The sequence below is a fragment of the Haemorhous mexicanus genome, chromosome 13 (genome assembly GCF_027477595.1).
Source record: "Haemorhous mexicanus isolate bHaeMex1 chromosome 13, bHaeMex1.pri, whole genome shotgun sequence".
In the NCBI taxonomy this organism is placed as follows: Eukaryota; Metazoa; Chordata; class Aves; order Passeriformes; family Fringillidae; genus Haemorhous; species Haemorhous mexicanus.
The window spans coordinates 15,061,616-15,086,947 of NC_082353.1; the positions used below are offsets into that span (position 1 = coordinate 15,061,616).

The 25,332-nt window shown below is 54.2% G+C and overlaps 1 protein-coding gene across 3 annotated transcripts in view; it reads left to right on the forward strand.

The window, feature by feature from the left end:
* The first annotated feature begins 4,761 nt into the window (after positions 1–4,761).
* NTRK3 (neurotrophic receptor tyrosine kinase 3) overlaps positions 4,762–25,332 on the forward strand; it is a 216,243-nt gene continuing 195,672 nt past the window's right edge. Inside the window, exon 1 of one of the 3 annotated variants that reach the window (XM_059858550.1) lies at positions 4,762–5,596. In XM_059858550.1, the coding sequence (XP_059714533.1) occupies positions 5,349–5,596 (248 nt within the window). In that variant the 5' untranslated portion in view covers positions 4,762–5,348. The remainder of the gene's footprint in view (positions 5,597–25,332) is intronic. The other 2 variants (XM_059858551.1, XM_059858552.1) reach the window with 2 other exon arrangements.

The following is a 25,332-nucleotide window of genomic DNA, read 5'->3' on the forward strand; positions in this document are numbered from 1 at the left end:
CTTTTTCCTATTCCTTGGGCTTTCTAAGACCTTCACTTCAGTCTTTTTTTTTTAAATTTAATTGCAGACATCCTCCCCGGACCATGTCTTGGACATTGCAGCCATGACCAGCCCTTTTCCCTGGCTAGGCACATTAATTCAGGAGCTGCCTAGGTGGGAGACTGGTTCAGGTCCCAACACTGAATGCAAGCACAGCAGTATTTGTTATCTTCGTGACAGAGCTGTTTCTTTAGACCTCACTTGAATATGTTTTCTCCTGATTTTTTGTTCCAGATAATTTGAGCAAAAAGTCCTCAGTCAGATGCTTTGCCCTACACTTTGTTATCAGCCTTGTAGAGTTTATGGACAGGACATCAACTGGAATGGCTTCCTCCTGCCCTTGTCCCCACATGTCCACAGCATGGTCAAGGTCAGCCCAAGACTGGAGTCTACTACCACAGGCTGCTCTCCAGTGACATCCCTGAGCTGAGACCTTCACCTTTCATCCCACAGCTGTCACTGCCCAGAAATGATTGTCCCACACACCTTTCCTTGGCCCCTTTCCTGCTGCCCTTCCTGCAGATTCCTGGGGCTATGCTGACCCAAGTTCAGGGTGTGACCTTCCCTGCTGCACAGGGGTCCTCCCGCCAAGCACTTGCAAAGAAATGCAGACATCAGATCAAATGTGCTTCTAACCATTTCCCAGGGTGGTGGGAACAAGGAGCTCTGCTTCAGGGAGCAACACTTTTGATGCTTGTGTGCCTGCACAGCTCAGGTGAGAGGCAAATGCCTCTTGGCTCTGCAGGGGCTGATGTTTTCCTCCTGCTGCCCATCTCAGTGGTGCCATGGTGGATGCTGTGCCCTCAAACCAACCCTGACATCCCTGAAAGCTGGCACTGGCACTCTGCAAGCTGGACCCTCTCCAAGGTGTAGCTTTTGGGGTCTCTCTGCAAAGGGGCACCTGAACCTGCAGTGGATTCCCAAGGCAGAGCACGAAGCCCTTCTCCCTGCCTCTCCTGTCAGAGCTCACACCCCGCCTGCCGAGCAGCTCTGCCCACGGGGCTGGCTGCCTGTCAGAGGTGTGCAAAGTGGTCCTGCTGTCTGCACATCTGCAGATCCTCCTGGACGGGAGAGGGGCTAGGAAAACGTCAGCTCATCATTTTCAGGGAGCAGGAGTGGTGTTCTGGTAAGAGGGAGCGAGGCTGGGCGCGGGCCTGCCGGATCGATAGGAGATCAGAGGCTCAGTGCCTGTCGGAGCTCGGAGCTCGTGATGACTGAGCAGATATCAGACCTCGGATCTCTCTCTGCTCGTGCCCCCAGGGGCTGTGGTGTATGCAGGCCTCGGGAGGCAAGCAGGGCATTGGGCAGCCTTTACCTGTGATGTGAGGTGGAAAGGGGAAAATTGTCCCCAGGGGACAGCCAGCCTGAGAGTGAAAGGTTAAAGGCAGCTCTGTAGGTGGGAAGAGTGGAACAAAACCCAAACAGCTGCCTTCACCTGTGTCTGTGGTCAGGAGCTCCTCAGGCACTTCCTAGCCCTGCTCTTTTGTCTGGGATGAGTGTTTCAGTAGCAACTTGTGTCCCCATGCCGAGGGCAGCTGGGCTGGGGCAGAGCTCTCTGCAGAGGAGCTTGGGTTTAGTTTTGGCCAAGTGCATCCCATGAAATTTCCGGAGGCTCCCAAGGGCCAGAGAAAACCCAGCCCCTGAGCCTCTGTGGGGCAGAGTTCTCACAGGAAGCACAGATTTCATTCTTCATGGAGATGCTTCTTGAAAGAGCAATTTGCCAGCATCCCTCACAGCAATAGCAGCAAGGCCTCTGCTCGAGATACCATCTCTGTGCTCTGACAGCCCCATCACTCATGCCCTGCTCCTGCCTCCCTCTTCCACAGGGACAGGAGTGAGGGATGGAGGCAGGGCTGGAAGCAGGAATGACGTGTTCCCACCACGGGCAGCTCCCAGCTATCCCCGTCCTCTTTGGGGTCTGGGTGTGCCAATGGCAGCTCTGCCCTTGCTGGGCAGCAGGTCCTCTGTCCATGCCCAGGTGAGGGTGCCGGGTTTGAGCAGGGGAACAGGACCAGGGGTCACCCAGCTCTGGTGCTGGATGCAGGGTGGTGGCTCATCTTCCCTCTGTGGCAGGGACTTTGCTGTCGCTGCAGTCTCTTCTTCCAGTGAACTCACCAATCCCCCTGGCAGCCAGCACCAGCAAGAAGGAACAACCCCTCAGTTTCTTTCTCCTGCCTACTTTCCCCCTGCCCTCGGGCACCCAGCTGGGTGCCATTCCCCTGCTTTGCCTGGCCACATTTCCTCAGATTTGTCTATTGGTGGCAGAGGAAGATGTGGCTTGGCACAAACCCTTCTCATCAGCTGCTGAAGCAGGGCCTGCCTGACACCAGGTGGCAGAGTGGGGTGGGAAAGTCACGGGGGTGGGTGGGCTCCTGTGTCCCCCACACCCATGACAGTCAGCCTGAGACAGCCCCAGCATTCTTTGGGTTAAACCTTGGCTTTGCAAGCAGAGGGCAACGCTGGTAACTAGACCTGAAAACCTCTCTGACTGCGTTTGTGCTTTGTTAGCAGTTATACTCTGCTCCAGGCCAAGGGGTGACCCCACGTCCATGGGACCGAGGGACAGGGTGCTCATGTGTGCAGCCCCGAGCAAGCAGTGCCACCCTGGAACCTCCAGGTGACAGCACTTCCTCCAGGTGACAGAGGCTTCCTCCAGGTGACAGAGGCTTCCTCCCAGGTCCCAGTGCTGTTCTGCTCATAAGAGATCCTTGCTGTGTTGCAGGACTGCAGTGGGTCCCCAAGGTGGGTGTGTGCCCCCTGAATGTGTCCCCACCTGTGACTTACCCTGTGGTGACATGCCAGGGTATGCTGATGGCCTCACACTGGTTTTCTATGGGATGGAGTGATTGATGTCAAGTGCCACAAGGAGTCTGTGACCTCACACCAGCTGCAGTTTAAAGGAAGCCCTGGTGTCTTCATGAGCACTGGTTTTGGGGGCAGTGTGACATCCTTGATGCTGCAGGGGGATGAGCCCACATGCTGAGTGGGCATTGTGGGGTGCCTGCTGTTTCCCATGGGCTGGGGAATATGACATGGGGCCTTCCATCAGTGTCTTCTGCAGTCTGGTCACAGGGCTGAGCCAAAATAATGGCATCTCTCTGATACAGGTGGGGAAACTGAGGCAGGGAATAGAAAATATGCCTGGGTGTTTTCCTCTCTGGTGCCTCTGGATGGGAGATGCTTCTCATGGGAATGGGAATCTACAAAATTCTCCCCTGTGCTCCTCCTTCTTGCAGTGCCAGGCACTCCAGTGACCTCTTTTGCTCCAGGTGTTTTCCTTTGGTAATTCAGGAGAGGTGGGGTTCAGGGAGAAAAAAGCCCTCCCACCTTGATATTTCTTCTCAAGCCCAATGCACCTGCTTCCCCTGGGAGCCCTGGCAGGAGCAGCCCTGGTGAAATTCCTGGCACCCCAGAAGACCCCATGAGAGCAGGACTGATGCTCTGGAATGAGCAGCCCCTTGCACATCTCTGCCATCCCCAGGGCTTCTGCCACGGCTGGGCAGCGGTGGGTGAGGACTTGCCCAAGCAGGAGCCCTGCCCGTGTCACACTGGCACAGGCTCCCTGCAGGGGGCCACGGGTGCATGAATCCCACTTGCAAATCCTCTCGGTGTGGTGGAGCTTTCCCCCCTCTTTCCCTCCAAATCCTGCTGCCCCTTCCGGAGCAGGATGGTTCTGGGTGTGTAACGGAGTCTGAAGGTGTTGGCTCAGCCAGTGCTGTCTCTCCTCCTTGTGCAAAGCACTTTGCTGGCAGAAGTAGACCCTTGAAATATGTGGAATCCTACACCTGTAATTCCTCCCTTTGCCCGTGCTCCTGCCTGCAGCACCATCCCTTTATTGCTGTGTGTCTGTGCAGAGGAGCAGAGACACGAAACTATTGGGAGGAAAAAAAAAAAAAAAGGCATGCAGAAAAGCGCTGTGGAAAAGCAGAGCAAATTAAGCAGAGCTCTGATCTGCTTGGGTTTGTGCTTGCCAAAAATGCACCATGCATCTTAATTCGCTCTGCTGTTCAGCTCGCACTCACTGCTCTCCTGATGCCATTTCGGCGCTCTGAGCTCAGCCTTTTCAACACTTCAGTCTTCCTCTTTCAGGATTTTTTTTTTTTAATTTCTTTTTTTTTTTTTTTTTGCATGTCTGATTGCAGAATCTGCTGCAGGAGGGAAGGGGGAAGCCAGGGGAGGGAGGACGGGAGCCCCGACCGTGGGTGCTCCTGCCTGCGCTTCCCGACAGCCGGCTTGGTCCCCAATGCATTTTTTAGGGGGTGGGGGGGGGCGTGCATCTTTTCTAGAAAGTCCTTCCTGGATGCTCTTCAGTCGCTTTTTTCACACCCCGCCGTCTGATCTGCCTCTCGCTAGGATCCTCCAAAGAAGAAAAAAAAAAAAAAATTAAATTGCTGTAATCCACACTGGCTTTTATTCTCTTCCAGTTCAGTTTAATCTCTCTTTCCTCTCCACCCTTATGTCCGGGTTGGGGGAGGAGGAGGGTGGGAAACCCACCCGACAACCAAGCGAAAGGCAGCATCGTCCTCCAAAAGAGCTTGAGAAAGCAGGAGCCGAGCCAAAGCCCCTCTGCTCTCCCCCACCACAAATTTAACCCCAGCTTCAACTTTTCCTCCGCTCCCGGGGCTGAGCTGGGCTCCAGCAGTGGGGTTTTTCCCCTCTCTCCCCCCCTCCTCCTACACTGATTTTAGCGGAGAGGGAGGGGGGTGGGGAATCCTTTTTATTGCGGAGCCCGGTTCTCTTTGCAAGCCTTCCTCCTCCTCTTCCTCCTCCCCTGCTTTTTGTGCCCGCCGCAGCAGGGCTGGCCAGGCCGGGGGAGGGAAGAGATGGGAAGGGGAGATCGCCCCCTCCTCTCCCTCTGTCTGTTTTTTTTGCAGGTGTGTCAATTTTAATTCTGCCCAGTAGGTGGGACTTGGTGACTTTCGCACCGTTTTTGTTATTTATTTATTTCCCCGGCTGCTTCTCTCCCTCCCTTCCTCCCCTCCCATCCCTCCCTCCCTAGCCTCCCGTTGCGATCCTCCGGAGCGGCTGCGGGAGCGGCGGGCGGCCGGGCCGGCATGCATCCATCCCCGCCCGCGGCCGCGGCCGCTGCCCTAGCGGGAATTACAGCCTCTCCCAGCCAGCTGCCAGCATGATTTCATCTGCTGGAGGATTTTTGCAGCTGATCGCTTGAGGTTTTGTTGTTGTTGTTTTTTTTTTTTTTTTTTTCTTTTTCCTCCCTCTGTCTTTGTTTCCTTCCCCCTTTCCCCCCCTTCCCCTCCCTCCATCCCCCCTTTCCTCCTCCTCCTCTTTTTTAGAAGCAGCAATCGGAGATGGATGTCTCTCTTTGCCCTACCAAGTGCACTTTCTGGAGGGTTTTTTTGCTCTGGAGCATTTGGGGAGACTATCTGCTTTCGGTGCTGGCTTGCCCTGCTAATTGTCTTTGCAGCAAGACAGACATCAATTGCAAGAAGCCGGATGATGGGAACCTCTTCCCTCTCTTGGAAGGGCAGGATTCAGGCAGCAGCAATGGCAACACGAGCATCAATATCACGGACATCTCAAGGAACATCACTTCCATGTAAGTGGGGGTCCCCCAGGGCTCCCCCTCCCGCGGCAGGGTGCGGGCTGGGCTGCCCGTGCGGGGCTCAGGTGCCCCCGGCATCGCTGCACTGGCTGGGCTCAGCCCGACTCCCCGGGCAGAGGATGCAGGTCTGGCTTTTTCCTTACCCCATCCTCCCTAAAAAAAACCCCATAAAAACCCCAGCAACAGTTTGGCCAAGGCTTAAGAGGAATAAAGTAAATGAGATCTGATTCCTTAGCAGGAGAGAGAGCAGCAGGCAAAGATGCTAAAGCTGCTGCTTCCTTTAACTGTTTGCTTCTGCAAGGGGAACGGGGACGCCACAGCCACACACCGCCACATATTCGCCCAAATCGGGCAAGAAAAGCAAGTTCTGAACTGTTTTTTCTTTCTTGAGACTTTGCATCCAGTTAAAATGTCATTATTTTTTACATCCCCACATCAGAAAATGCTCCCCTGCCCTGGCTGAGAGTATCTGGGGATCTGTGGTTTCGCATTTTTAAGAGGAGGGGAAAAAAAAAAATAGGACGGTGAGATGTTCCTTAAGTAGCTTATTTAATTCACAATGTTGCAATTTTGTAACTCGTCGTGGTGCCGCGATAGGATTTGTGTGTTTTAGGTTCGAGGAGGTGGCGGCGGTGGGGAGAAGCATCGGAGCAGCGAGATATTTTTAGTTGAGCACTTTGCGTTTGTTTGCATGCTTGTTTATCTGGAAAATCAACTTGAAGTTGCATTACCCTTGTTTGGAGAGGCAGTTAGCAAAGCCCATGTTAATCTCATCAGTGTGGAGTCGAGAAAGGAATATATTTCCTTCTTCTGAATCCATCATGCTCTTGGTGTGTGCGAAAAAAAAAATAATTCCTCATTGCTTCCAATCTCTGCTCTTTATTTTCCAGTACATTTTTGGGTGAGATGAACTCTGAGCCATTTCATTATTCTAATGCTAATTGAAATGTGAGCATTTAGGGAAATGTAGCCCCCAGAGCAAGTTGCCAGTGGGAGTTGAGCAGAGAAGAGGTGGAATCCTTTATTCTGGCAGTGAAATGCAGCAAGGTTTGAAATGAGTAATGGAGGGTTATTTATTTAATTTTTTTCACCTCGATGGCATGGTTGCATGGAGGGAGAGGGCTTTGGGTCTCTTCCTGAGGCTGTTTTATTTGGGCACAGTGCAATTGCAGCAGAGCCATGGAGTAATTGCAGTGCTTCTCTCGCAGCTCTGCTCATCACCTTTGCTGGGTAAAGATGACGGGAGCTGCTTTCCCTGCTTGCTTACGGGTCCATGAGATGCCCAGGCAGGTTTTCAGCAGGTCACTGACCCTGAATCCACAGCCCTGCCTTCCCCTTCCCAGCAAACCTCCATAAAAACAGCAGGAATGGGGAAAGTAGGTGGGGGGAGCTAATGTAACACCCCCCTTCCAATTGCCCCATATTTATCCTGCGTCGTGGTGCTGGAGTGTTTTCCCTGTGATGCTGGAGGGATGAGGGTGATGCTGGGGAAGTCGGAGAAACTCGTGTTTTTTCCCTGTGCTCGCTGTTTGTTGTGGTTTAGTTTTAACCCTTTGGGGGCCGGGGAGCAGCAGGAAAGGCAGGGAAGGGTTTGGAAGCCACCAGCGTCAGCGACTGTGCGTTGTCAGATGCACAGACATCTGAACTGCTGTGAGAGGTAGTATTACACGAGTGCTTTGTGCCCAGAAAATGTCTTTGCTGCTTTGAAAATGAAAAATGCTGATAAGCAGTCTGTAAAAAGGAGTGGAGGAAAAAGAAACCCAAATGGCCAACTCCAGAAACAGATACTGGGTATTTTTTTTGGAAAGGAGCTTCTCTTAAGTTGGGGAAGGAGAAGAAGGTGCCAGTTTTTGCTGGAATTCGTATTCCTCTCTGCTTTGCAGTGAGCAAAGCACGTTCCTCCACCCCCTGTATCGCTGCTGGACCCATGCCTCCCTTTTTGGGCTTGGGAGGGCTGAGGAACAGGGCTGGGGTGAACCCCAAAATGCTCTCAGGAGCTGAGACTGTGCACGAATGAAAACTTTCCACAAGGGTCTGTGCTTACTGGGAAGGCAGTTGTGGTTTATAGGGGATACTTATGGGAGCAGAGGGTTGATTTATGTGGCAGGGATGCTTCCCAGCAAAGGGGTCACTGCTGGGAGCCAGAGTTGAACCATGTTTGTGCTCTTGTGTGGAAGGCAGCAGGTCCTGCACCCTTTCAGGCTGATGTCAGGCCTCTCCTTGCCAGCCCTGACATCATCATGGGTGTTGGGGTAAGGGTGCCTAGAAGCCCAGCCTGGTCATGGCTGAATCACTTCTGGCATGTGAGTCTGATTCAGCTGGGCAAGGAGCAGTGTTTTCCCCCTGCTTGACATGCTCACGGGGGACTTGGCCTCATTAGGCAGCTTGTGGGCAGCCAGTGGGCAAAAGCACCTTCTCCCACTGGGCTGGGGGTGAGCAGGGGAGGCTCAGTCCTGTCCCAGTGGCTGAGGGATGCAGTGCCTCAGCTGGAACCTCCCCACAGGCCCTGGGGAAGGTGGTGGTCGCTGCTCCATCTTGTTGCTGGTGAAAAAGCAAATGGAGTGTGGGGTAGTGAGACAACCCTGAGACCAAGCAGAGCCTTATTCATGTCCAAAAGAGAGCTCAGCTTCCAAATCAGGGCTTGAGTGTTGCTGATGAGAGATTGCCAAAGCCCATTCAGAGAGCTGGTTTAAAAAAACCAATACAGCCATCTTGGAGGGCTTGTCCATGTTACCCCCTTGAGGGAGGGCAAGATCCCTCCATGCCAGCCCACCCCAACCCAGCCCTGGGTTGAGCCATCAGGAGCTTTGGGTTATATCACTTCTCAGGGGCTGATGAGACCCTGTGAGGTGAGGACAACAGAAGAGGAACAGGGGGACAACCGGGCTGTAGTGCTGCCCAAGGAGGATGGTGGGGCAGGCCAGCCCTGTGGGTACCATCCTGTTTTACCCTTCAAAGGTATGACTTTTGCTTCAATTGCTGGTGCTTCTGGCTTCCCACACATCCTCCTTTTGATAAAAGTCAGGGCTGGGTGGCTCCTGCCCTGGCTGTGCTGAAGGGGACAGTAACACACAACCTTGCAAATCCAAGTGGTGCCAGGTCAGTGGTGAGGCAGGCGAAAGGCAGAAAGCTCATGCCCTGAGGAGAAGGTTGGGTTGGCTGACGTCCCTCTGCCCTTTCCCAGCATGCCCAGAAACTTACCTGATTTTGGGTTGCATCCCTGGAGATGAGACCCTGCACACTGATCCGTGGGAGAGCTGCCAACAGCCCTCTCTAGCCGGAGAGCCAGCTTGGACCTGGCTGAGTCTGGAGTCATGCTCTGTACCTCCCCCTCCCAATTTCAGGAGAGGTCACCACGGGGTTGGGGCACGTCTATGCCATCACTTTTCCTGTGCAGCTGGGTGGCCTTGGCTGTGCCCCCAGCCAGGTGTGACTTACAGAGATGCTCACCCCTGTGACATGGGGCTTTATCATTGCAAGCCCAGACACACGGGCAGAACTTTGACCCTGGAGCTGCTGTGGCACTGAACCCCTTGGGCCCCCACGTGAGTGTTTGTCACGGCGGGTCCCCAGCCCTGGCACACGGGGCTGGCCGGGTGTCGGGGTGCCAGGGGCAGCCGGGCCGGGGGCTCACCCCGCTGGCAGCGTGGGCAGCGCCTGCGTGCGCCGGCAGCGTGCGTGGGGAAGGACAGACGGAGGAGTTTGCCATCTGGGCCTCCCTACTCCTCAGCTGTTGCTATGGCACTGCGGAGATGCTGCTAGGCAGGCGGTGGTGGCCTGTGTGTGTCACCCCTGGGCTCCCTGGAGGTAGGGAGATGTCCCTGGTATATAAAGCCTCACTCCTTACCCGACCTTACCAGTGGAGAAGGGGCTCTTCTGGTAAAATCTGCTCCATGGGTGGATAGTCAGGGTGCATCTGTGCAGCTCGTAGCTGCTTTCAACAAGGTGAGATGAATTCAGAGCAACCCAAGAGGAGGTTGGGCTGCTCCTCTGTGGAGCACAGTGGGAGCAGGATTTTTGGGTCTCACTGGCAGGGCCAAGAGGAAGCATCTTGCTCTCATCCATAGACAAGAAGAGGGATTTCATTCTTTCCTCTGGGGCTGTCCCAGCAGTCGGTGGCAGCATCCTCTCCGTGCCGTGGGGCTGGCCGGGGGTGGCAGAGCCACGTCAGCGCCGGGAGCTGCGGGGGGAGCGGCAGCGCAGCCCCCACTCGCTGCGCGGGAGCTGGCAGCATGTGGAGAGGGGGAGAGAGAGGGGGTGCTCGGAGCAGCAGCACCCCTTCCCTGCTGCTGCACGGAGAGCTGAGGCATGGGAAAGTTCCCCTGTGCCCCTGTGTGGGAAGGAGGTAAGAAAGAAAGGGCAGGCCTCTGCCTGGAAGGGCTGGAGGGAGCAGAACTTGCTTTGGTGACCCAAACAGCCATGAGAAAGGCTCCTGTGATGCTCAAATCATTGGCTGCTCTGCTTCAGACAACAGGCACAAACTTTTCTCCTCTCTGTGAATCAGCCACGTTGTGCCCAGTGTGCCTTGTGTACTACTACTCTCCAGAGATGAAGGGCTCTGCATTCCCAAAGCCTCCCGTCTCCTGGTCCCAGAGGCTTTGTCTGCTCCAGAGATGATCAAAAATGTCCCTGATTAAATCCATCTTGGATTTGCAGGGCTCTTCTTCATGCAGAGCATCTATCCTGAAGGAAGCCACGATGGGGGAGGCGGGCACAGCACCAAGCTTTGAGGACAGAAAAGGGTGCAGAGATATTTGGGACAAAGTGTTGGGCTGAGATATATGGTCTTGAGGCTGTAGAGGTGAGTTAAGCCAGGAGCACTGATCTGTGTCCTCCCCCTTTCCTGTGGGCTGGCTGTTGGCTCCTTGCCCTGCTCTTACTGTCGATCTGTCTGCTGACCAATCCTGGAGAGAGGCACTTTCCGGGCACAGGTGATGTCAGGTATTTCTTCAGGAAGGAGACAGTTTTGGTGCCTGCCATCACTTCCCAGACTTTTTCTGAGCCAAACACGGGGCCTGAGCTGCTGGCCTGACAGGAGGAGCGGGTGGCCCAGACGGTTTTGGGGTGCATGTGACATGTCCCAAGTCCTCATGTCCTGCAGGTTTTGGAGAGGTATAAAATTGTTCTGACTGACGGCTTGTCTCCTTACAATTGGAGAGGTGAGACAGAGGTGTTTCAGGTCTAGGACAGATGTTTAATGGGAGGAAGAAGGGACTGAGGAAGGAGCTGCCTTCTTGTCCGTGGAGGCTCAGAGGGCTGCTACCTCTTAGGGCTTTTGTAGAGCTCAGTCAGGGAAAGCTCTCTGGGTCTGCTTTACATTATTAGCTCACCCTTGTGAAGCAAAGCATCTTCATGTGCTTTGGCATGAAGCTGCTTGAGGTCCCCCACAGCCCTGTGACCAGCCATGCTGGGCCCTGTCAGTGAGCCCCCCAAAAAGTCCCTGAGATGTCCCATGGGATCACCTTTGGGGAGCCCTGCAGGTAGATTGAGCTTGATGATGCTTCCCAGTGCCACCCTGGCACACTGGTTTGTCCTACTCAGTGAAGAGCCCCTGCTTGGTGTTGTTCTGGAGTTTATGGCTGGGTTTGGTGGATCCCATTTAGGGGGCTGCTGACAAGTGGGAAATAAACCAAGCCCTAAGCCTGCCAGGTTTCCAAAGTGAGTGTTACTAGTGCTTGTAAATGGGAGTGTTACTACCAGGCACTGTGGAATAGCAGTAGTTTAGTGTTTCCTGCAGAGGGGGTTTCGACAGGTGCTGTAGGTGCTTTCTAAGCAGGTGTGTCTTGACAGCAGCCTGTGGGCTCTGCTCTCCCCAAATCCTCTTGCTCTCCCCTCTGCACAGCAAAGCTGTTGTCGAGGAGGTGCTGTGGGCGAGTTTCTTGCTCAGAGGCTGCACTTTGTGCCGTGGTTGGACATCGCAGCACTCTGTGCCCACATGAGATGAGGACCAGCAGGTCGCTCACCTCACGTGGTTCTCCAGGTTCCTGAGAGCCACGCAAGCAGCACCAGCACCACGGCTGTCCCCGTCCTTCCCCAAAGAGGAGACGCTCCGCACCGAGGCTGTTGGTGCGGGAGCGCTGGCAAACGAGCATCCCCGTGGGTGTCCCGCAGCGCCCGGCCGAGCCCGCACCCTGAGCCCCGCTGGGGCGGCCGGGGCCCGGCTCAGCCCCGGCTCCTCGGCGCGGCGCATCCCGGCTCCTCCGCTCCGCTATTCCCGTCTGATAGGCGTCTGTGCCGCTAGAGGGCAAGCGGCAGCGGCAGACAGCCCGGCTCCGGGATGCGGGATGCGCGGGCACGGCCGGCTCCGAGCCGCACCGCACCGCAGCGGGCGGGCTGCGGGAGCGCCGGGGGCTGCGGGAGCGCCGGGGGCTGCGGGGGCTCGGGATCACCTCCTGCTCGCTGTCACGCTGGAAAGCCTTTGCTCTGGGTGCCGGCCCTGCTGGACTCCTCTTGGGTCACCTAACTCGGCATTCCCATTCCTGTGTGGGCACCCACTGGTGCTGGATGGTTCCCTAGGAGCTGAGCGGGTCGCTGGGTCGTGGCTTTCTTCTCCGTGCTGCTGCTGGAGAATGTGGTCAGCGCATGCCCACCTACCCACAGCTCTTCCACCAGTGCTGCAGGATACAGCCCCAGCCTGTCTGTGAATTGAGGTGATTTGCAGCTTTTTGGATGGTACGGGCCCAGCCAAAGCAGGTGCAGTGAGAAGGTGTTGCTGGGCAAGCATCCCTGCTCGGGGTCATGACCTGCCCTCTGTGACCAGCTTCTGGCTGTGATCCTGCAAGGAAGCCTCTGATGGGTCTGTCCTTTGTGGAAACTGAGGCATGGAGCAGTGGTGGAGCTGGCCTGCAAGGAGCAGGGTGAGGATGGAGATCCTTTAGCCCAGCACTGGCCAGGGTTGGGTAGAGGCCAGGCACGGAGGGAGGGATAAACAAGGCTGTTCTATTGGTCCTGTTGTGTTTAGCAGACACGAGAGAGGTCCATGGAGAAATCCTGGAGGCAGAGACAAGAGGGCACAGGCTGAGAGCTGTCTCTGAGGGCCTCCAGAGTAGGTAAAATGTTCTTTGCTCCTTTGATTAAACCTCTGCTGCACAGGCTGGATGGAGGTCAGAGAACTAAAGAGATCACGTGTTCTTCTCCAAGGGGGGGAAGGCTGAGAAGAGCCTGGTGTGAGACAGAGCAAGGGTGAGTGAGGGCAGGAATCTGGCCTTGACCCTGTAACATCCTCTATGTGCAGCTCCTGGGGATTATCTCATTTTCCCTGGCAGCTGGGCCAAAGAGGGGCTGGTTATTTCCCTGCTGGCTATTGCCAAGGGCTACCAGCATGATGGAAAGGCTGTGACACCCTGTGGTCCTGCAATGCAACAGCAAATAGACCCCCCAGCATCATGGCAGAGGTAACATTTGGGTGGGGGTGTGTTAGGGAGTGGGTGATGGATCATGGGTTAGGGCCATGATACTGCTCAGGGTCTGGGCTTTCCTTCAGTTGAAGAGAGGGGGATTAAAATCTCTCTGGAATCCCCTTGGAACACTGCACTGGAATCAGTGCCCAGCTCACAGGGCAGCTCCACCAACGCTGCTGTGCTCTGCCCTTGGGTGTCCCCACCCCCCATGTACCACCTGGTTTCCAGATCCCAAGGAACTGGGGTGCCTTCCCTGTTCCCCTCTGTGTGAGAGCTGGCTTGCCTGGAAGGGTGGCATCAGCAAAACATGTGCTGTGTTTTTGGCTTGTTTTCCTGTGCTGTAGCAGTTGAGGAGCTGAAGGAGAAGCCAGAGCCAAGTGCACAGCCAGCTCTCCTCCAGCTGCCATCCAGTGTTTTGGTATGGTGGACAATGGAGCCTGGTAGGGACTGTGCCCTTCCTGTACCTGCAGGTGACATCACCCCCAGCTTCGGTCTGCAGAAGTAAAAGCCTTTTTAATTGAAAACAAAATTCCCAACAGTGGAGCAGAGAGGTCAGGAAGGATTCCCAAGGGAGTTTGACAGCACATGCTCAGCTCAGGGTGCCTATTCCTGACTCCAGTGCTTGTTGAAGTGACAGCTAAATGCTCCTGGGGTCCCAGGGAAGGATGCAGGGAGAGGCTGAGCCCAAGTGCTGCCCCCCATTCAGCCTCTTGCCTGCAGCTCTCCTACAGCTCCGTGCTGGGGAGGGGACAGGGCCCTGGTGCCTTTGCTGGCAGCTCTGCACTGTCCCTGGGGGACTGAGAAGTGGGTAGGAGCAGATGTGAGCATGGTGAAGTCCCCATCCTTCTGGGCTGTGCAAGGCTGTCCCTTAACTAGTTCTCACCAGGAAGTTCCCACTAGGAAATGTTAATGTGGAAATGCTCAAACAGATGCTGGGAATCTGAGTGCTGCTGAGGACCCTGCATGCTTTTTTTTGCCAGGATAAATTAGGAATATGAATGCTCAGCTGAGCTGCAGAAATGCCAGGCTCAAACTCCTGACCCTGCCAGGACATGAAGCCACATGGGGGAGATCTCGGGTGCCTGCAGCTGCTGACTTCCCTTCTGCTCCTGGAGCAGCCCTGGCCTCATCCCCCATCCCATGCTCTCCATGGAAATGCTGTGCAGTGACCTGGGCTGGGAACAAGGAGTCTTGGCTCTCCAGCCTGTGATCCAGCTGTGCAAATGCTCCCTTGGGCTGCCTGCCCTCCTCCTGCCTGTTCCTGACCCAGGCAGGCAAGGCCAGCTTGGGCATCCCTTGTGTCCCTCCCAGTACAGCTGGGATTGCCTGTGGGGAGCTCTGTGGCTGGGAAAATCGCTCTTGTCCCCAAAACTCTTTCCTCTGGGATGTGGATGGGTGTTCTTGGGGCAGTGGGGTGGATCCTGGCTTTGTCTGTCTCATGCCTTGCCTGTGCTCTCCCAGAATTTTCGTAGGAAAAGTAAGGTGAAGGCCCCTGAGCCATTTAGTGGCTGCTGCTGAGCAGCCTGTGGAGCAAGCAAAGTTTAGTGGGACACAGGGTCAAGGATGCTGTGTGCTCCCAGCTCCCCAGCCTGCTGAGAGCATCCCTTCCTCCTTGGGCTTTTGCCTGTTCAGAGAAGCTGAATCTTGCTGGGGACTATTTGCTCTTATGAGCCTCACATGGGTTCTGGACACATGGATGCTGTCCCAGGCTCTGCAGGGGGGAGGGCAGACTAGCACAGAGTGAATCAGCACCAGAGCAGCTCCCCTGGGAGGTGTTGTGCCCCTCATTTCAGGTTGGGGCAGGTGCTGAAGGGTGTCCTGGGAGCACCAAAGCAAAGCCTGAGCCCGAGGAGTGCGGGCAGGGCACCTGCATGGTGCAGGGAGGGGCAACGAGGAGCTCTGCAGGGCTGGCACTGTGGGGGTTAATGGCAAGGTGCAGGATGCAGCTGGAGCGGATTTGGGAGAGGCAGAGCCTAATGAGGCTGAAGAGGTATCAGGTGGAAGAGCTGAGCTGTGGATGTTGAGAGATGTGGGGGCTGTGTGTGAGGGAGGCAGCGGTTGCTGCTCCTTGCCAGATGCTGCGTGTTGGTTTGGAGAAGAGGAGCTGGAGCAGGGATGCTCTCAGGTAAGGAGCTGGGAGGGTTACCTGTCCTGGCTCTGGGCAGCTGGGAGGGATGTGAGTGTAGCTGGTCCCTGGAGCAGCCCTGGCTGCTGGTGGGCTCTGGGGATGTGTGTCACTGTCTGTGACCCCCAGCACTTTGTGGGTTCATCCTCTAGCCCTTGGGAGCATGAGCCCCTGGCTCCTTGCTTGTAGCTGAGATCCCATCCCAGGGCTAAGAGGAACTGCTATGAGCACCCCTGCCTGGAAATCTCCTCTCTGTGCCCTGTCCTGCCTGTGCTCCCCTCCAGGACTTGATGTGTCTGATGCTCCCAGCCTGGTGCTGCCAGTAAGCCCTTCCTTCCAAGAGGGATGGTGGTGGGACCCTCAAGCTTTGCCCCAGGCAGAGTGCCCAGCACCCAGCATGTTCTAGCCCCAAGGGAAGGATCCCTGCCTTTCAAAAGGCATGGGTAGCACAGATTTATTTATTTGGAGACTTAATTAGCATCTTTAAATATTAAATAGTAAACAAACTGCGTCTAGTGGGATCAACGTTTACAAGCAGAGATTTTTTTTTTTTTTTTTTCTGCTCTCTGGGACATGCACTTGTTTTTAAAGTGTTTGGGGAGGAGCAGCTGTGTGTGGGCTCTGGTTGATGGGTGAGGGATGGACCCAGTGCTGCTGGTGAAGGAGGGGGAGAAGACAGGGATGAAGGTGCAGGAGGGCTTGGGAAAAATGGGGCAGAGAAGCAGGGGTGTGTGCCTGGAGCATTGATGCTGGGGAATTGCAGAGCCAAGGGCTGGATTTTGGCATTTCCTGCAGGATGTGTCGTTCCCTTCTGCCCAGGCACGTGGAAGGGGACAGGCAGGAGATGGAGGCTCCTGCCTCAGCACAGCTAATTGCAATCAAAAGGTGGTGGTCCCTGCAAGGGGAGGTGGTTTGCAGCTGATCTGCATCCTATTATCTCTGCAAATGGAGGCCTGCCTGGTAGCAGATTACACTGGGGGTTATTTATTGGCAAAGCACTGTACAGTTTTAATTTTTCCTTTTTGCTTATTCAGGCTTTAGCTCCAGAGGAAAATAGCCTGGGGTGGCTTTGAAATGGATTCTCTCTGCCCCATTAACTTATTCAGTGAGTTTAATGGGCCTTTTTTTCTCTGAGCCTTGAAGCCATCATTAAAAGGCAGAGATTTATAAAAGCAAAGATACTCCTGAGCTTTAGTCAAACTTTGGGGGAGCGAGAGGGGGGCAATGGTGTTGCTGCTGTCTGTGGTTCTGGTGAGGATGTGAGTTGGGTATTGCTGTTGTTCCTCTCTGGAAGTTTTACAGGGATAAGGGGATCAGCTTGTTTGGGATTTGGCCCATGTATCTCAGCTGAGGATCTGTGGGATCAGCTGGGCTGTGATGAGTCCTCACCTGCAAATGATTGGACATTATCTGGGCTCCTACACACTGGGACATTGCCTGGTGTGACCTGTCTGGGCTGCCAAGCTGCACCTCCCTAGGCTGAGGGAGGAACTTTCCTTGCTTTGTGCAGGCTGCTCACAACTTTATTTTCATCTCTTTTATGCCATGCCAGGGCTGGGCAGTGCTGATGCTTTCATGGGTGTCTGTGTCAGTGCTTGGAGCTGTTGCCCTCCATCCCTCTGCCAGTGGCATGAGTCTAATTGCACCCCTGTGCTGATCAGCCCAGTGCTGCAAGAGGTTGGGGTTTGCAATCCTGCAGGGATTGCACTTGTTTAGCATGTGGCCTCCTGTATCTCTTACAAAGTAGGGGAGTGTCTGGAGAATGAGACTGAGATGAAATGTCTGAGTGAATTCCCCCCATTTTAGCTCTTTGAGGATCAACCTCGCCATTTCTTGTTTTGCAAGCCTCTCTTTGGGGAGTAAATGTAGGAGCATGCAAGGTGTGGGTTGGCACGTCAGCTGGGGGCACCCTCCAGCTGGCATGGCTAAATCTTTGGTCCCCAGGCCATGATGTGCTGCAAATGTCACTTCTGGAGGGGCAGCCTGTGCCCTGTACCCCTGACAGGAAGCAGTGGCAGGGAAGAGCTGGGGGCAGCAGGCTGTGTGTCCTGGCTCGCTCCTGGACACAAAGCTGAGTTGTCACCTCCTGGGCTGGCAGAGCCCAACCATGGTGTGCTCCAAAGTGGTGATGCCACAACATGGTGGAGTTGCTGTTCTGGGACAACTTTTCCTATACATTTCTTTCCTTTTTTTGCTTTGTGTGCAGTGTGAGCAGACCAGGTGTAACCCTTGTGTCTCTGTGCCAACCCTTGTGTCTCTGTGCCAACTCAGGACAGGGCTGGCACATTTGTGGTAGCTGGAGACCAAAACATACTGCCACCCCTCACCTTTTGTGCTGTGTGCTGAAGAGTGTGTCCCTCACCAGCCCTGCTGCAATTCAGGAGTGGGGGCCAGATGCTGTGGGACAGGGAAAGAACCTGCTTGTCCAAAGTGATGTGCTCAGGGTCAAGTGTGGGTTGACCCCAACCCCTGGATCCTGCTGGGTACCAGAAGCAGCTGGAAAATAGAACTGGAGAATGGGTGGTGTGACTTGTGTGTGTCTGTGCTGGTGGCCCTGTGGCTGGCTCACTGCCCCCACCATGGGCTGGAGGGACAGCAGACCATGACCCTGCCTGCCTGTCACCAGCCTGGCAGCCCCAAGCCTTGGCAGGAGGAGAAACCAGGGAGGGACTGTGGGGCTTGCTAGGAGGAAGGAAGGGCCCCCAGCTCCAGGAGGAGATGTCTGAGGGTTTATCTGTAGCCTCCCTGGAGGCCCTGACCACCAAGGCTGCCCTTGGAACACTGCCCTGGGGCAGTGGTGGGACAAGGACAGAATGGAACAGCCCAGAGGTTGTTGTGGCCAAGCAGAAACCAGCTGCAGCATGCAGCCATGCTGGGATAGGGATGGTTTCCCATGATGGCCTGTCTGTGACCTCCAGAAGAAGGGGGAGACTCCTTGGAGATCCATCAGCTCCCATGTCCCTCCCCAGGTCACAGCGGTCAGGGGAAGGAGACGCTCATTTCCTAATAAAACCCATAAAATGCCCTTCTCTCCTGCCCCTGTAAATCCTTGCCTCCCCTGTGCTACCTGCTGTGTAAATTGCTGTTGACCCTGTAAATCACCCTCTGCTTTTCTCTGCCTCCCCTGAATCCAGCCCTTCCTTGTAAATCCTCTGTCCCCATGGGTTTCCCACTGCTGACCCCCTTGCTCTGCCTGTGCTGTAAATCCTGGGCCCTGGTGAGGCTGGGGGGAGGGATGGGGTGATGGAGGGCAGCTGTCCCAGGATGGGTTAATCCCTCCCACCAGATCCTTCAGGACTCTCTTGCCAGTGGGAGCTGGTGGAGGACATTTTCCCTGGCTGCCTGTGGGGAAGGTCATCCTTGCTCTGCAAGCAGGGCTGGGCTGTCATCTTCAGCTGGGCTGCAGCCAGCTGGCTGTAAACTGGAGGGTGCTGGCATCCCAGCCCTCAGCAGGGCTCCTGGGATAGGAGACATTTCTGAGATGTAAAAATAGCTGGAGCAAAGAGAAAAATCTGCTTTTATCCCTTGAGTGCTTGGGGTCATGCCATAGCTTAGCTTCACTGTGCCCCTGTGTAAGCTCCCTTCAGTGGGCACTGAAGGAGCTGTGGGCAGCAGAGGTCCCTTGTGCCAGGGAGAATTGTCACCTGGGCTTCTGCTGGGTGCTGCTGCCCTACTTCTGTGTCTTGAGCTGCTGCAATGACCATGCTGTGTTCTTTTTTTCCCTGAAACAGCACATAGGAGCTGAGGCAAAGGGTCTGACAGAGACCTGACCTGATGGAGGTGTGGGAAGCCAAACATCAGCTCAGTGCCATGACCTGGGTGTGCTAGGATGTGCCAGGGGAGGTGTCAGTGTCTGTGGGAAAGGCTGTGTCTGGAGCTCATGGCTTGTCCCTGATACAGGCTGGAAGTGTTGCTGCTTTGCTGGGGTGTCCCAAGGGTGTGCAGGCAGCTGCCACCCAGGCAGGTTTATTTGGTATACAGATCACTGAGTCTTTCTAAACCCTGGTGAGCAGAAACTGGTGACACTCCAACACAGCTCCTAAGGAGCAGGAGTGAGTGATACCCTGGAATGCAGGGGCAGCTCTGCCCTGCTCCCCCAGAGGTCAGTGGAGCACAGAGCAGTGGATGCACAGAGCTGGGATGGGGTCACCTATGGGCTGTTTTGGGATGGTGCTGTCTGAAAAGCTGCTGTGTGAACAGAGGACTTAGAGGATTCTGCTTGGCTCACGGGGGAGGAAAACTCTGCAAGAGATTTGAATGTCTTGTGATGTGGCTTTCTGAGTACCTCAGTCCTCAAGGTATGAGTGGAAACCTGGGGTACCAGCCTACAGCAGGGGAGAGAAGCCTTTCCTGACCCTTCTCAGCAAGTCCCAGGCCTGGAGGGGCTCCTCAACTGCCTGAGTGGTTCAGGGTTTGGTTTACAGAAGTGCTGGCCCTGACCCAGCATGGACTGTGTGTGTCCCCTGGAAAGGCACCAACCTGTGTCACCTGTGGCTCAACTCTCCCTGATCACCCTGAGTGTGGCTGCCAGAAAATTTGCAAGAAAATGTGGAGATGCTCAGGATGGCTGATTCAGGCATTAATATTAACTGTTGGTGATGCTCTGTGATGGACTTGGGCTTGACCCAGCTGGATGTTTCCTTCAGACCTTTCTCCTGCTGCCAGACATTTTTTTTTTATTAGTTTTTCTCCAGTATCTTGTGTCTGAGCTGTGTATTAACACTGGGCTTATGATGCTGCTGTGCTTTTGGGAGGAGGATGGAGGAGATGATGTGTTTGGTGGGAGCACAGGGATGCTAAACAGCAGTGGGAAAGGCAGGGGGCAGCGGAGGAGAGCAGAGGCAGATTTTCAAAATCCATATAAATAGCAAAAATAAATTTCCAGCAAACGCTTCCAGTCCTGCAGTATTAGGAAAGTGAAGCACTAGAGGATAAGGAAAGCATGAGCAATAACAGCAGGGATTTAGAAAGAATAAATCTTGCCAGACAAACCTGATTGCTTTTTCTTTTTGATGGAATCACAAAATTAGTGGCTGAGCAGAACGTGGAAATCCTAATATATTTGGATTTAGCAAAGCATTTGATATAGTGTCTCACCAAATCTTACTCTCAAAATTAGTTCAGTTTGCCTTGGATACGACACTGCCAAATGGACAGAGAACTGGCTGAGGGCCCTAAACTCAGTAATGGGCTGTGTTTGGGGAGAGGGGGAGCTGTGGGAGCAGAGCTGCAACCTGGCTATTCTCACTGAAAAAAAAAATGCAAAGCAAAACAACAGAAACCCCAAAATAATATTTAAAAAATCCAGGAATGTGGTCTGAGTTTGAGGCACCTTATTATGGGAATATTGACAAATTGGAGAGAGTTCAGAAGCAAACAGAGCAGGGAAAAAAGGCATCAGAGGGGTCAGATTATCCGTGGAGGGAGGCTGAGAAATCTCAGGGCTGGAGGCATTTCAGGGAGGAGCAGGTGGGGGCCACAGGGGGCTGGGATGGACATTTGGGACCTGGCAGGGAGCAGCACCTCAGCGCCTTCACCCCCGCACACAGAGACTCACTGAGCTCCCATTTCACAGCCCTTTCCAGATATTATGGGATAAGCTGGGGAATATTCACCGTGACTGTCAGAAAGAACATCCCTGGCCGGGGAGACTGGGCACGTTTCCTCAGGGAAAATCTTGACTCTTGGAACCAGCAGGAGGAGATGGCCCTGGGTGATTTGTGCCAGTAGATGGAGATTTTCTCCTGGATTGTGGGTTTGGATGGGAAGTTGAGAGTTGATTGTAGCTGCTTTGAGGTGCTGCCTCCTGAGATATTTATCTGCACCTCACAGGCATTTATTTATCTTTGGGGAAAAGTCTGGGAAACTGCTGGTGGCAGCAGGAGTGCAGATGTGTCCCCAAGGGAGGATGGCCAAGTCCCTTCATGTTTAAAGCTTCTGGAAAGGCGATGGCCCTCTGGCAACTTTACAGAGGAAGGACAGGACAGCTTGATGTTGCTCACAGGATTTTGTGTGAGGAATTGTCTGCAGAAACTGGGAAGGATGAGGTCTTCCAGGAGGTTCTGTCTGTCCAGCATGCTGAGCTCTAGGAGTCCTTCAGCACTTAGCTGTGGCCTGGGAGGGATGCTGAGTGTGTGGAGGCTCTTGACACAGCTTCAAGGTTCTCACACAGTGAGGAAACCCATGGCTGTCAGCCATGGCTGGTTTGGATCATCTGGGTGCCACCAGGGCTATAGCCCCCCACTGCCAGTGGGATGGCTTGGTTGAGCCAGGCTTTTCTGCTTGCCTTTTAAAGCAAATCTGTGCCATTTGATGCAGCTGCAAAGAAACTTTTGGTATGGAAAATGTAGCTTGCTAGAGAGAATGTTGCTTTGCATAGGGAACAGTCACCCTTGTGGGGCAGGAATTAGCTGGGATGAACCAGAGCTGGGGAGGAAGCCATGGAGCAGAGCTGCCATGAAGGGCTCCTAGAAGATGGGGTGGCCTTGTGTTGGTGTCCTGGTCTCCCTGTGAGATCACAGGGTTTTTTCAGCCCTGCATGGTTCTCCAAGTGATCCCCTGCTTTGCATTTCTCCCTGCCCAGAGCTGAGCCTGCTGGGATAGGGCTGAACCAGGCAAAGTTTGGGAGGTATTTTTAGCTGTTCTAATTGTGGCAAATAAATGCCATTCTTACTTGTTGGGATTGAGCTATGGCTAAATCACAACTAGTTCTAATGATGATAATTACCGGATTTCAATATTTATAGAAACGGGTGCTTCCTTCGTATTGGCAGATGCTGCTGTGCTCTCACCTTCACAGATCGAAACCCTGGCTCATTATTGCTGCACCTATTTACTTACTTGCACATTTTTTTAACCCACAGATGACAACACATGAGAGATCTGAAAAGATGTGGGCCTTGTGCAAGTAATCTTTGGTAGAAGCTGAGGGATGAATAGGGAAGCACCTCCTGAGGGCCTCTGGGTTGGGTTCTTGCTTTTTGGGAACTCATGGGAGATGTTCTCAGGGCTGCAAGCTTGCCTGGTTCTGCCAGGACTTAGCCCCCAAGGGGTGGCTGTGGCTGTGCATGTTTTTGCCTGTGTTAGAGCTGTGGATGCTGCCTGGGATTCCTGTGTGCACCAGCACACCTACACGCTGTAACTGGGACAGAGCTAAAGGTGAGGCTGCACACACAGCTCCAGTCCTGGATGCTGGACTTGGAGGAGCCCCTGGAAAAGGCTCAGGGAGGTTCCTGCCTGCAGCAGCTTCTGGATGTCTTGGTTTAGCAACATTGCTCTTGACTCTGGTACTGCAGAAGGGTGGGCACCTTTAGGAGCATATGGGTGCAGAGCCATGTGTTTGGGTGGCACGTGGGCCATCCCCAAGCCTGGGATGAAGGTGCTGATCCCCCTGGGCTGTGTCAAACCAGCCCTGTTGGGTGATTGCTCACTGCAGATCCTCTCTGGTATCCCACCCTGTACACCCATCAGGTCTGAGACTCCCTCCTTGAGCAAGGTGTAGAAAAGATTCACTTATTCAATTTGCTATCTCTCCAGTGCCACATAAGCTGTATTGATAAATTAATCTTATATTGTTGTGACTAAACAGCCCTGCAATTTTTTACACTGTGCAGTCTAATCTGTCTTGACAGCTGTATCATTAGTTTATATTTGTTGTAATCTTATTCACTGTGCTGGCTGTGGGGAGCTTTTATTTGAGGCTCTGTGCTGCTCTGCAGGCAATGGGCACAGCTCTCTGCTGGGCACCTCGGGGTGCTGGGGAGTGCAGCCACCTGGGTGCCCTCCCCAGGAGTCAGCCCCAAATTCTGCTCTGCTGCCTAACAGCAGAATCTTCCTGGTGGCAGCATCCACAGACCTGGACCTCACCAAAGGATTTGTGCTGCTGAGGTTTTGGTGGGGACCTCCAAGTTGGAGTAGAGACAGAGAAAGTGTGGATGTTGGAGGGCATCCTGAAAGTTCTGCTGTGTGGCGAGAGATAAGTTGTTTACTTGGTCTGTGGTTTAGTTTTCCATGGTTCAGGATGGCCCCTGTTCTGCTGCTGAGGTTAGCTCTGGGTCACAGGGGATAAAGGGACTGTGGGAGCTGTGGCTGTGCAGTCTGTCACCCAGGGCTTTGGAGATGTTGCAGAAGGGATGGTGATATGTGCTGGCATGGTGTTGTGAGTTGGAGGTGACAGTGGCACAGAGTCATGGATGGCTGCACCCCTGGCTTCAGCCTGCTTTAGCTGTCCTTGGTCCAAGTGGGGCTGATTCAGGTCTCTGCTGATTTTGTAGAGTCCCTTTGCTTTGCAGGCAGCTTTGCCTGCATGTTCTTTCAATAACATCTCCCCAAAACTGTGGAACAAAATGTTTTGGGTTGGTGCAATGAGACTTCTGCCAGCAAGGAGGGAGAGAGACTGCATAGCCTGGGCAGGGGGTGGGAGGCATTTTGGCTGCTGCTTTCTGTTTTCTCTTGAACTTGCTGAATTTGGGTGAGAAAGAAAGAACAATTTCTGGAGTGCAGGCTTCTATTATTGCAGCATCTCTGACCAGGCATGGATGGTTCAGAAACAGCTCAAGCCCAAACCTCTCTCTTGAGCCCATTTGTTTGGGAGAGCATTTGACATCCGACAAGATGCTCCCAAAGTAGGTGTGTAGGTGTTCACCTTGCAGCCTGGTGGTGCAAATTGTTCTTTAATCCTTTGAACAGGGTCATGCACCTGTAATGTGGGGTCCAGCAGTGCTCTGTGCTGTGTTCAAATCCACCCTGGAACCAGTGATGAGCGAGCCTAAGGGATGTGCCAGCTCCTGGTGCTGTGCTGGTGCTGCCTGTGTGATTCCCCCTTGCAGGCAGCTCTGGGAGCAGAGGGTGGGATGTGCCATGTGACAGCTCCAGGGGATTTGTGTAGGGCTGCTGGGGAGGATGGTAAAACTTGGTGACATCTGTGTGGTGGTATCAGCTTTGAGGGCAGGAAAACCCCTGCTCCAGGAGACAAATGCTTGGGAAAACATCTGGAACCTGCTCATTGCCAAGCTTGCAGAGATGATGTGAAAGAGGTTTCACATGTTCTTGTCCACCATGAGTGCTGGTGGTGTAAGAGCCCACCAAGCAGCTTGGGACCTCCTTGCTGTAGCCCAGGTTGCACCAGGTTAAACTGCCACTCGTGATGTGATCTCTGGTTGGGAATGGCTGGGGACAGCCCTGCTAGTGCTGAAACCTTGGCTTGCATTCTGCAGCTAGGAGAGCCTCCTGCTGTCACATGTCCTGGGCTGCAGCTGGTGACAGGGTGACAGATGCCAGCAGGTTGAATACAGCTACTCAGCATGGCCAGAGTGCAGGAGGTGTCCACACTGTTGGCAGAGGCACCACATCCTCCCTGTCTCCCAGCGGGGTGGGGTGAAGGAGATGGAGATGGTGGTGGAGATGGGGGTCCCTGGCCCTTACCCTAAATCTGGGGCTGATGACACTGCAGTACATCTGCCAGCATGGCACTGGCACCTCCCTGTGCTGCTGCCCTGCTGTCCACTCCCATGGAGAAGATGCATTTCCCACTCAGCTGGTCTCTGCTGCCTGGGGACCTCTCTCCAAGCTCTACTAGTAAAGGATAATCCATCATCTGCAAGGACTCTGCCAGTGTTTTCAGCAAGGGACAGATTCGAGGTGTCAAACCTGAATGCTGTGCAGCTGGGGCTCCCAGGTGGGAGGGGGTGGCTCCGTGTGTGAAGTGGCTCCACTGGAGCACACAGCAGTTGCCCAACATGCTGCTCTCTTTGCCACATGGAAAAGATTTCTGTTCTGCCTTCCAGCCCTCTTCACAGTGCTTGATGGCTGCTGTTCACACCCTGCTTGCTGATTAAGCTTCGTGTCAGCGCTGGGAGGGCAGAGTGGGCAGGAGAGACCTCCCTGGAGGCTGAATTGGTGGCAGGGCTCAGCTCTGCTCCTGCTAGCCTTGTCTATGGCCACCTCCTGCTCCAAGCGAGGGTTTTGCTGGGGTAAATTGCAGCTTTTTGCTGTTTATAACCCTCTCGCCCCTTAGCCAGTGTGAGGGTGTTTCAATTTTCATTTTAACCTGTTTATCCCTGGGTGAATTGCAAGTCCCTGCCCTTGACTCCCAGATGGGTCTCACTCATCCATCAGTGCCAAGTTTTGCTTTAAGCTCAAGGTATTCCCTGTGCAACTTGGAGTAACCTCCAGTGCTGCCAGATCCTAGGAACTGGTGTCAACTG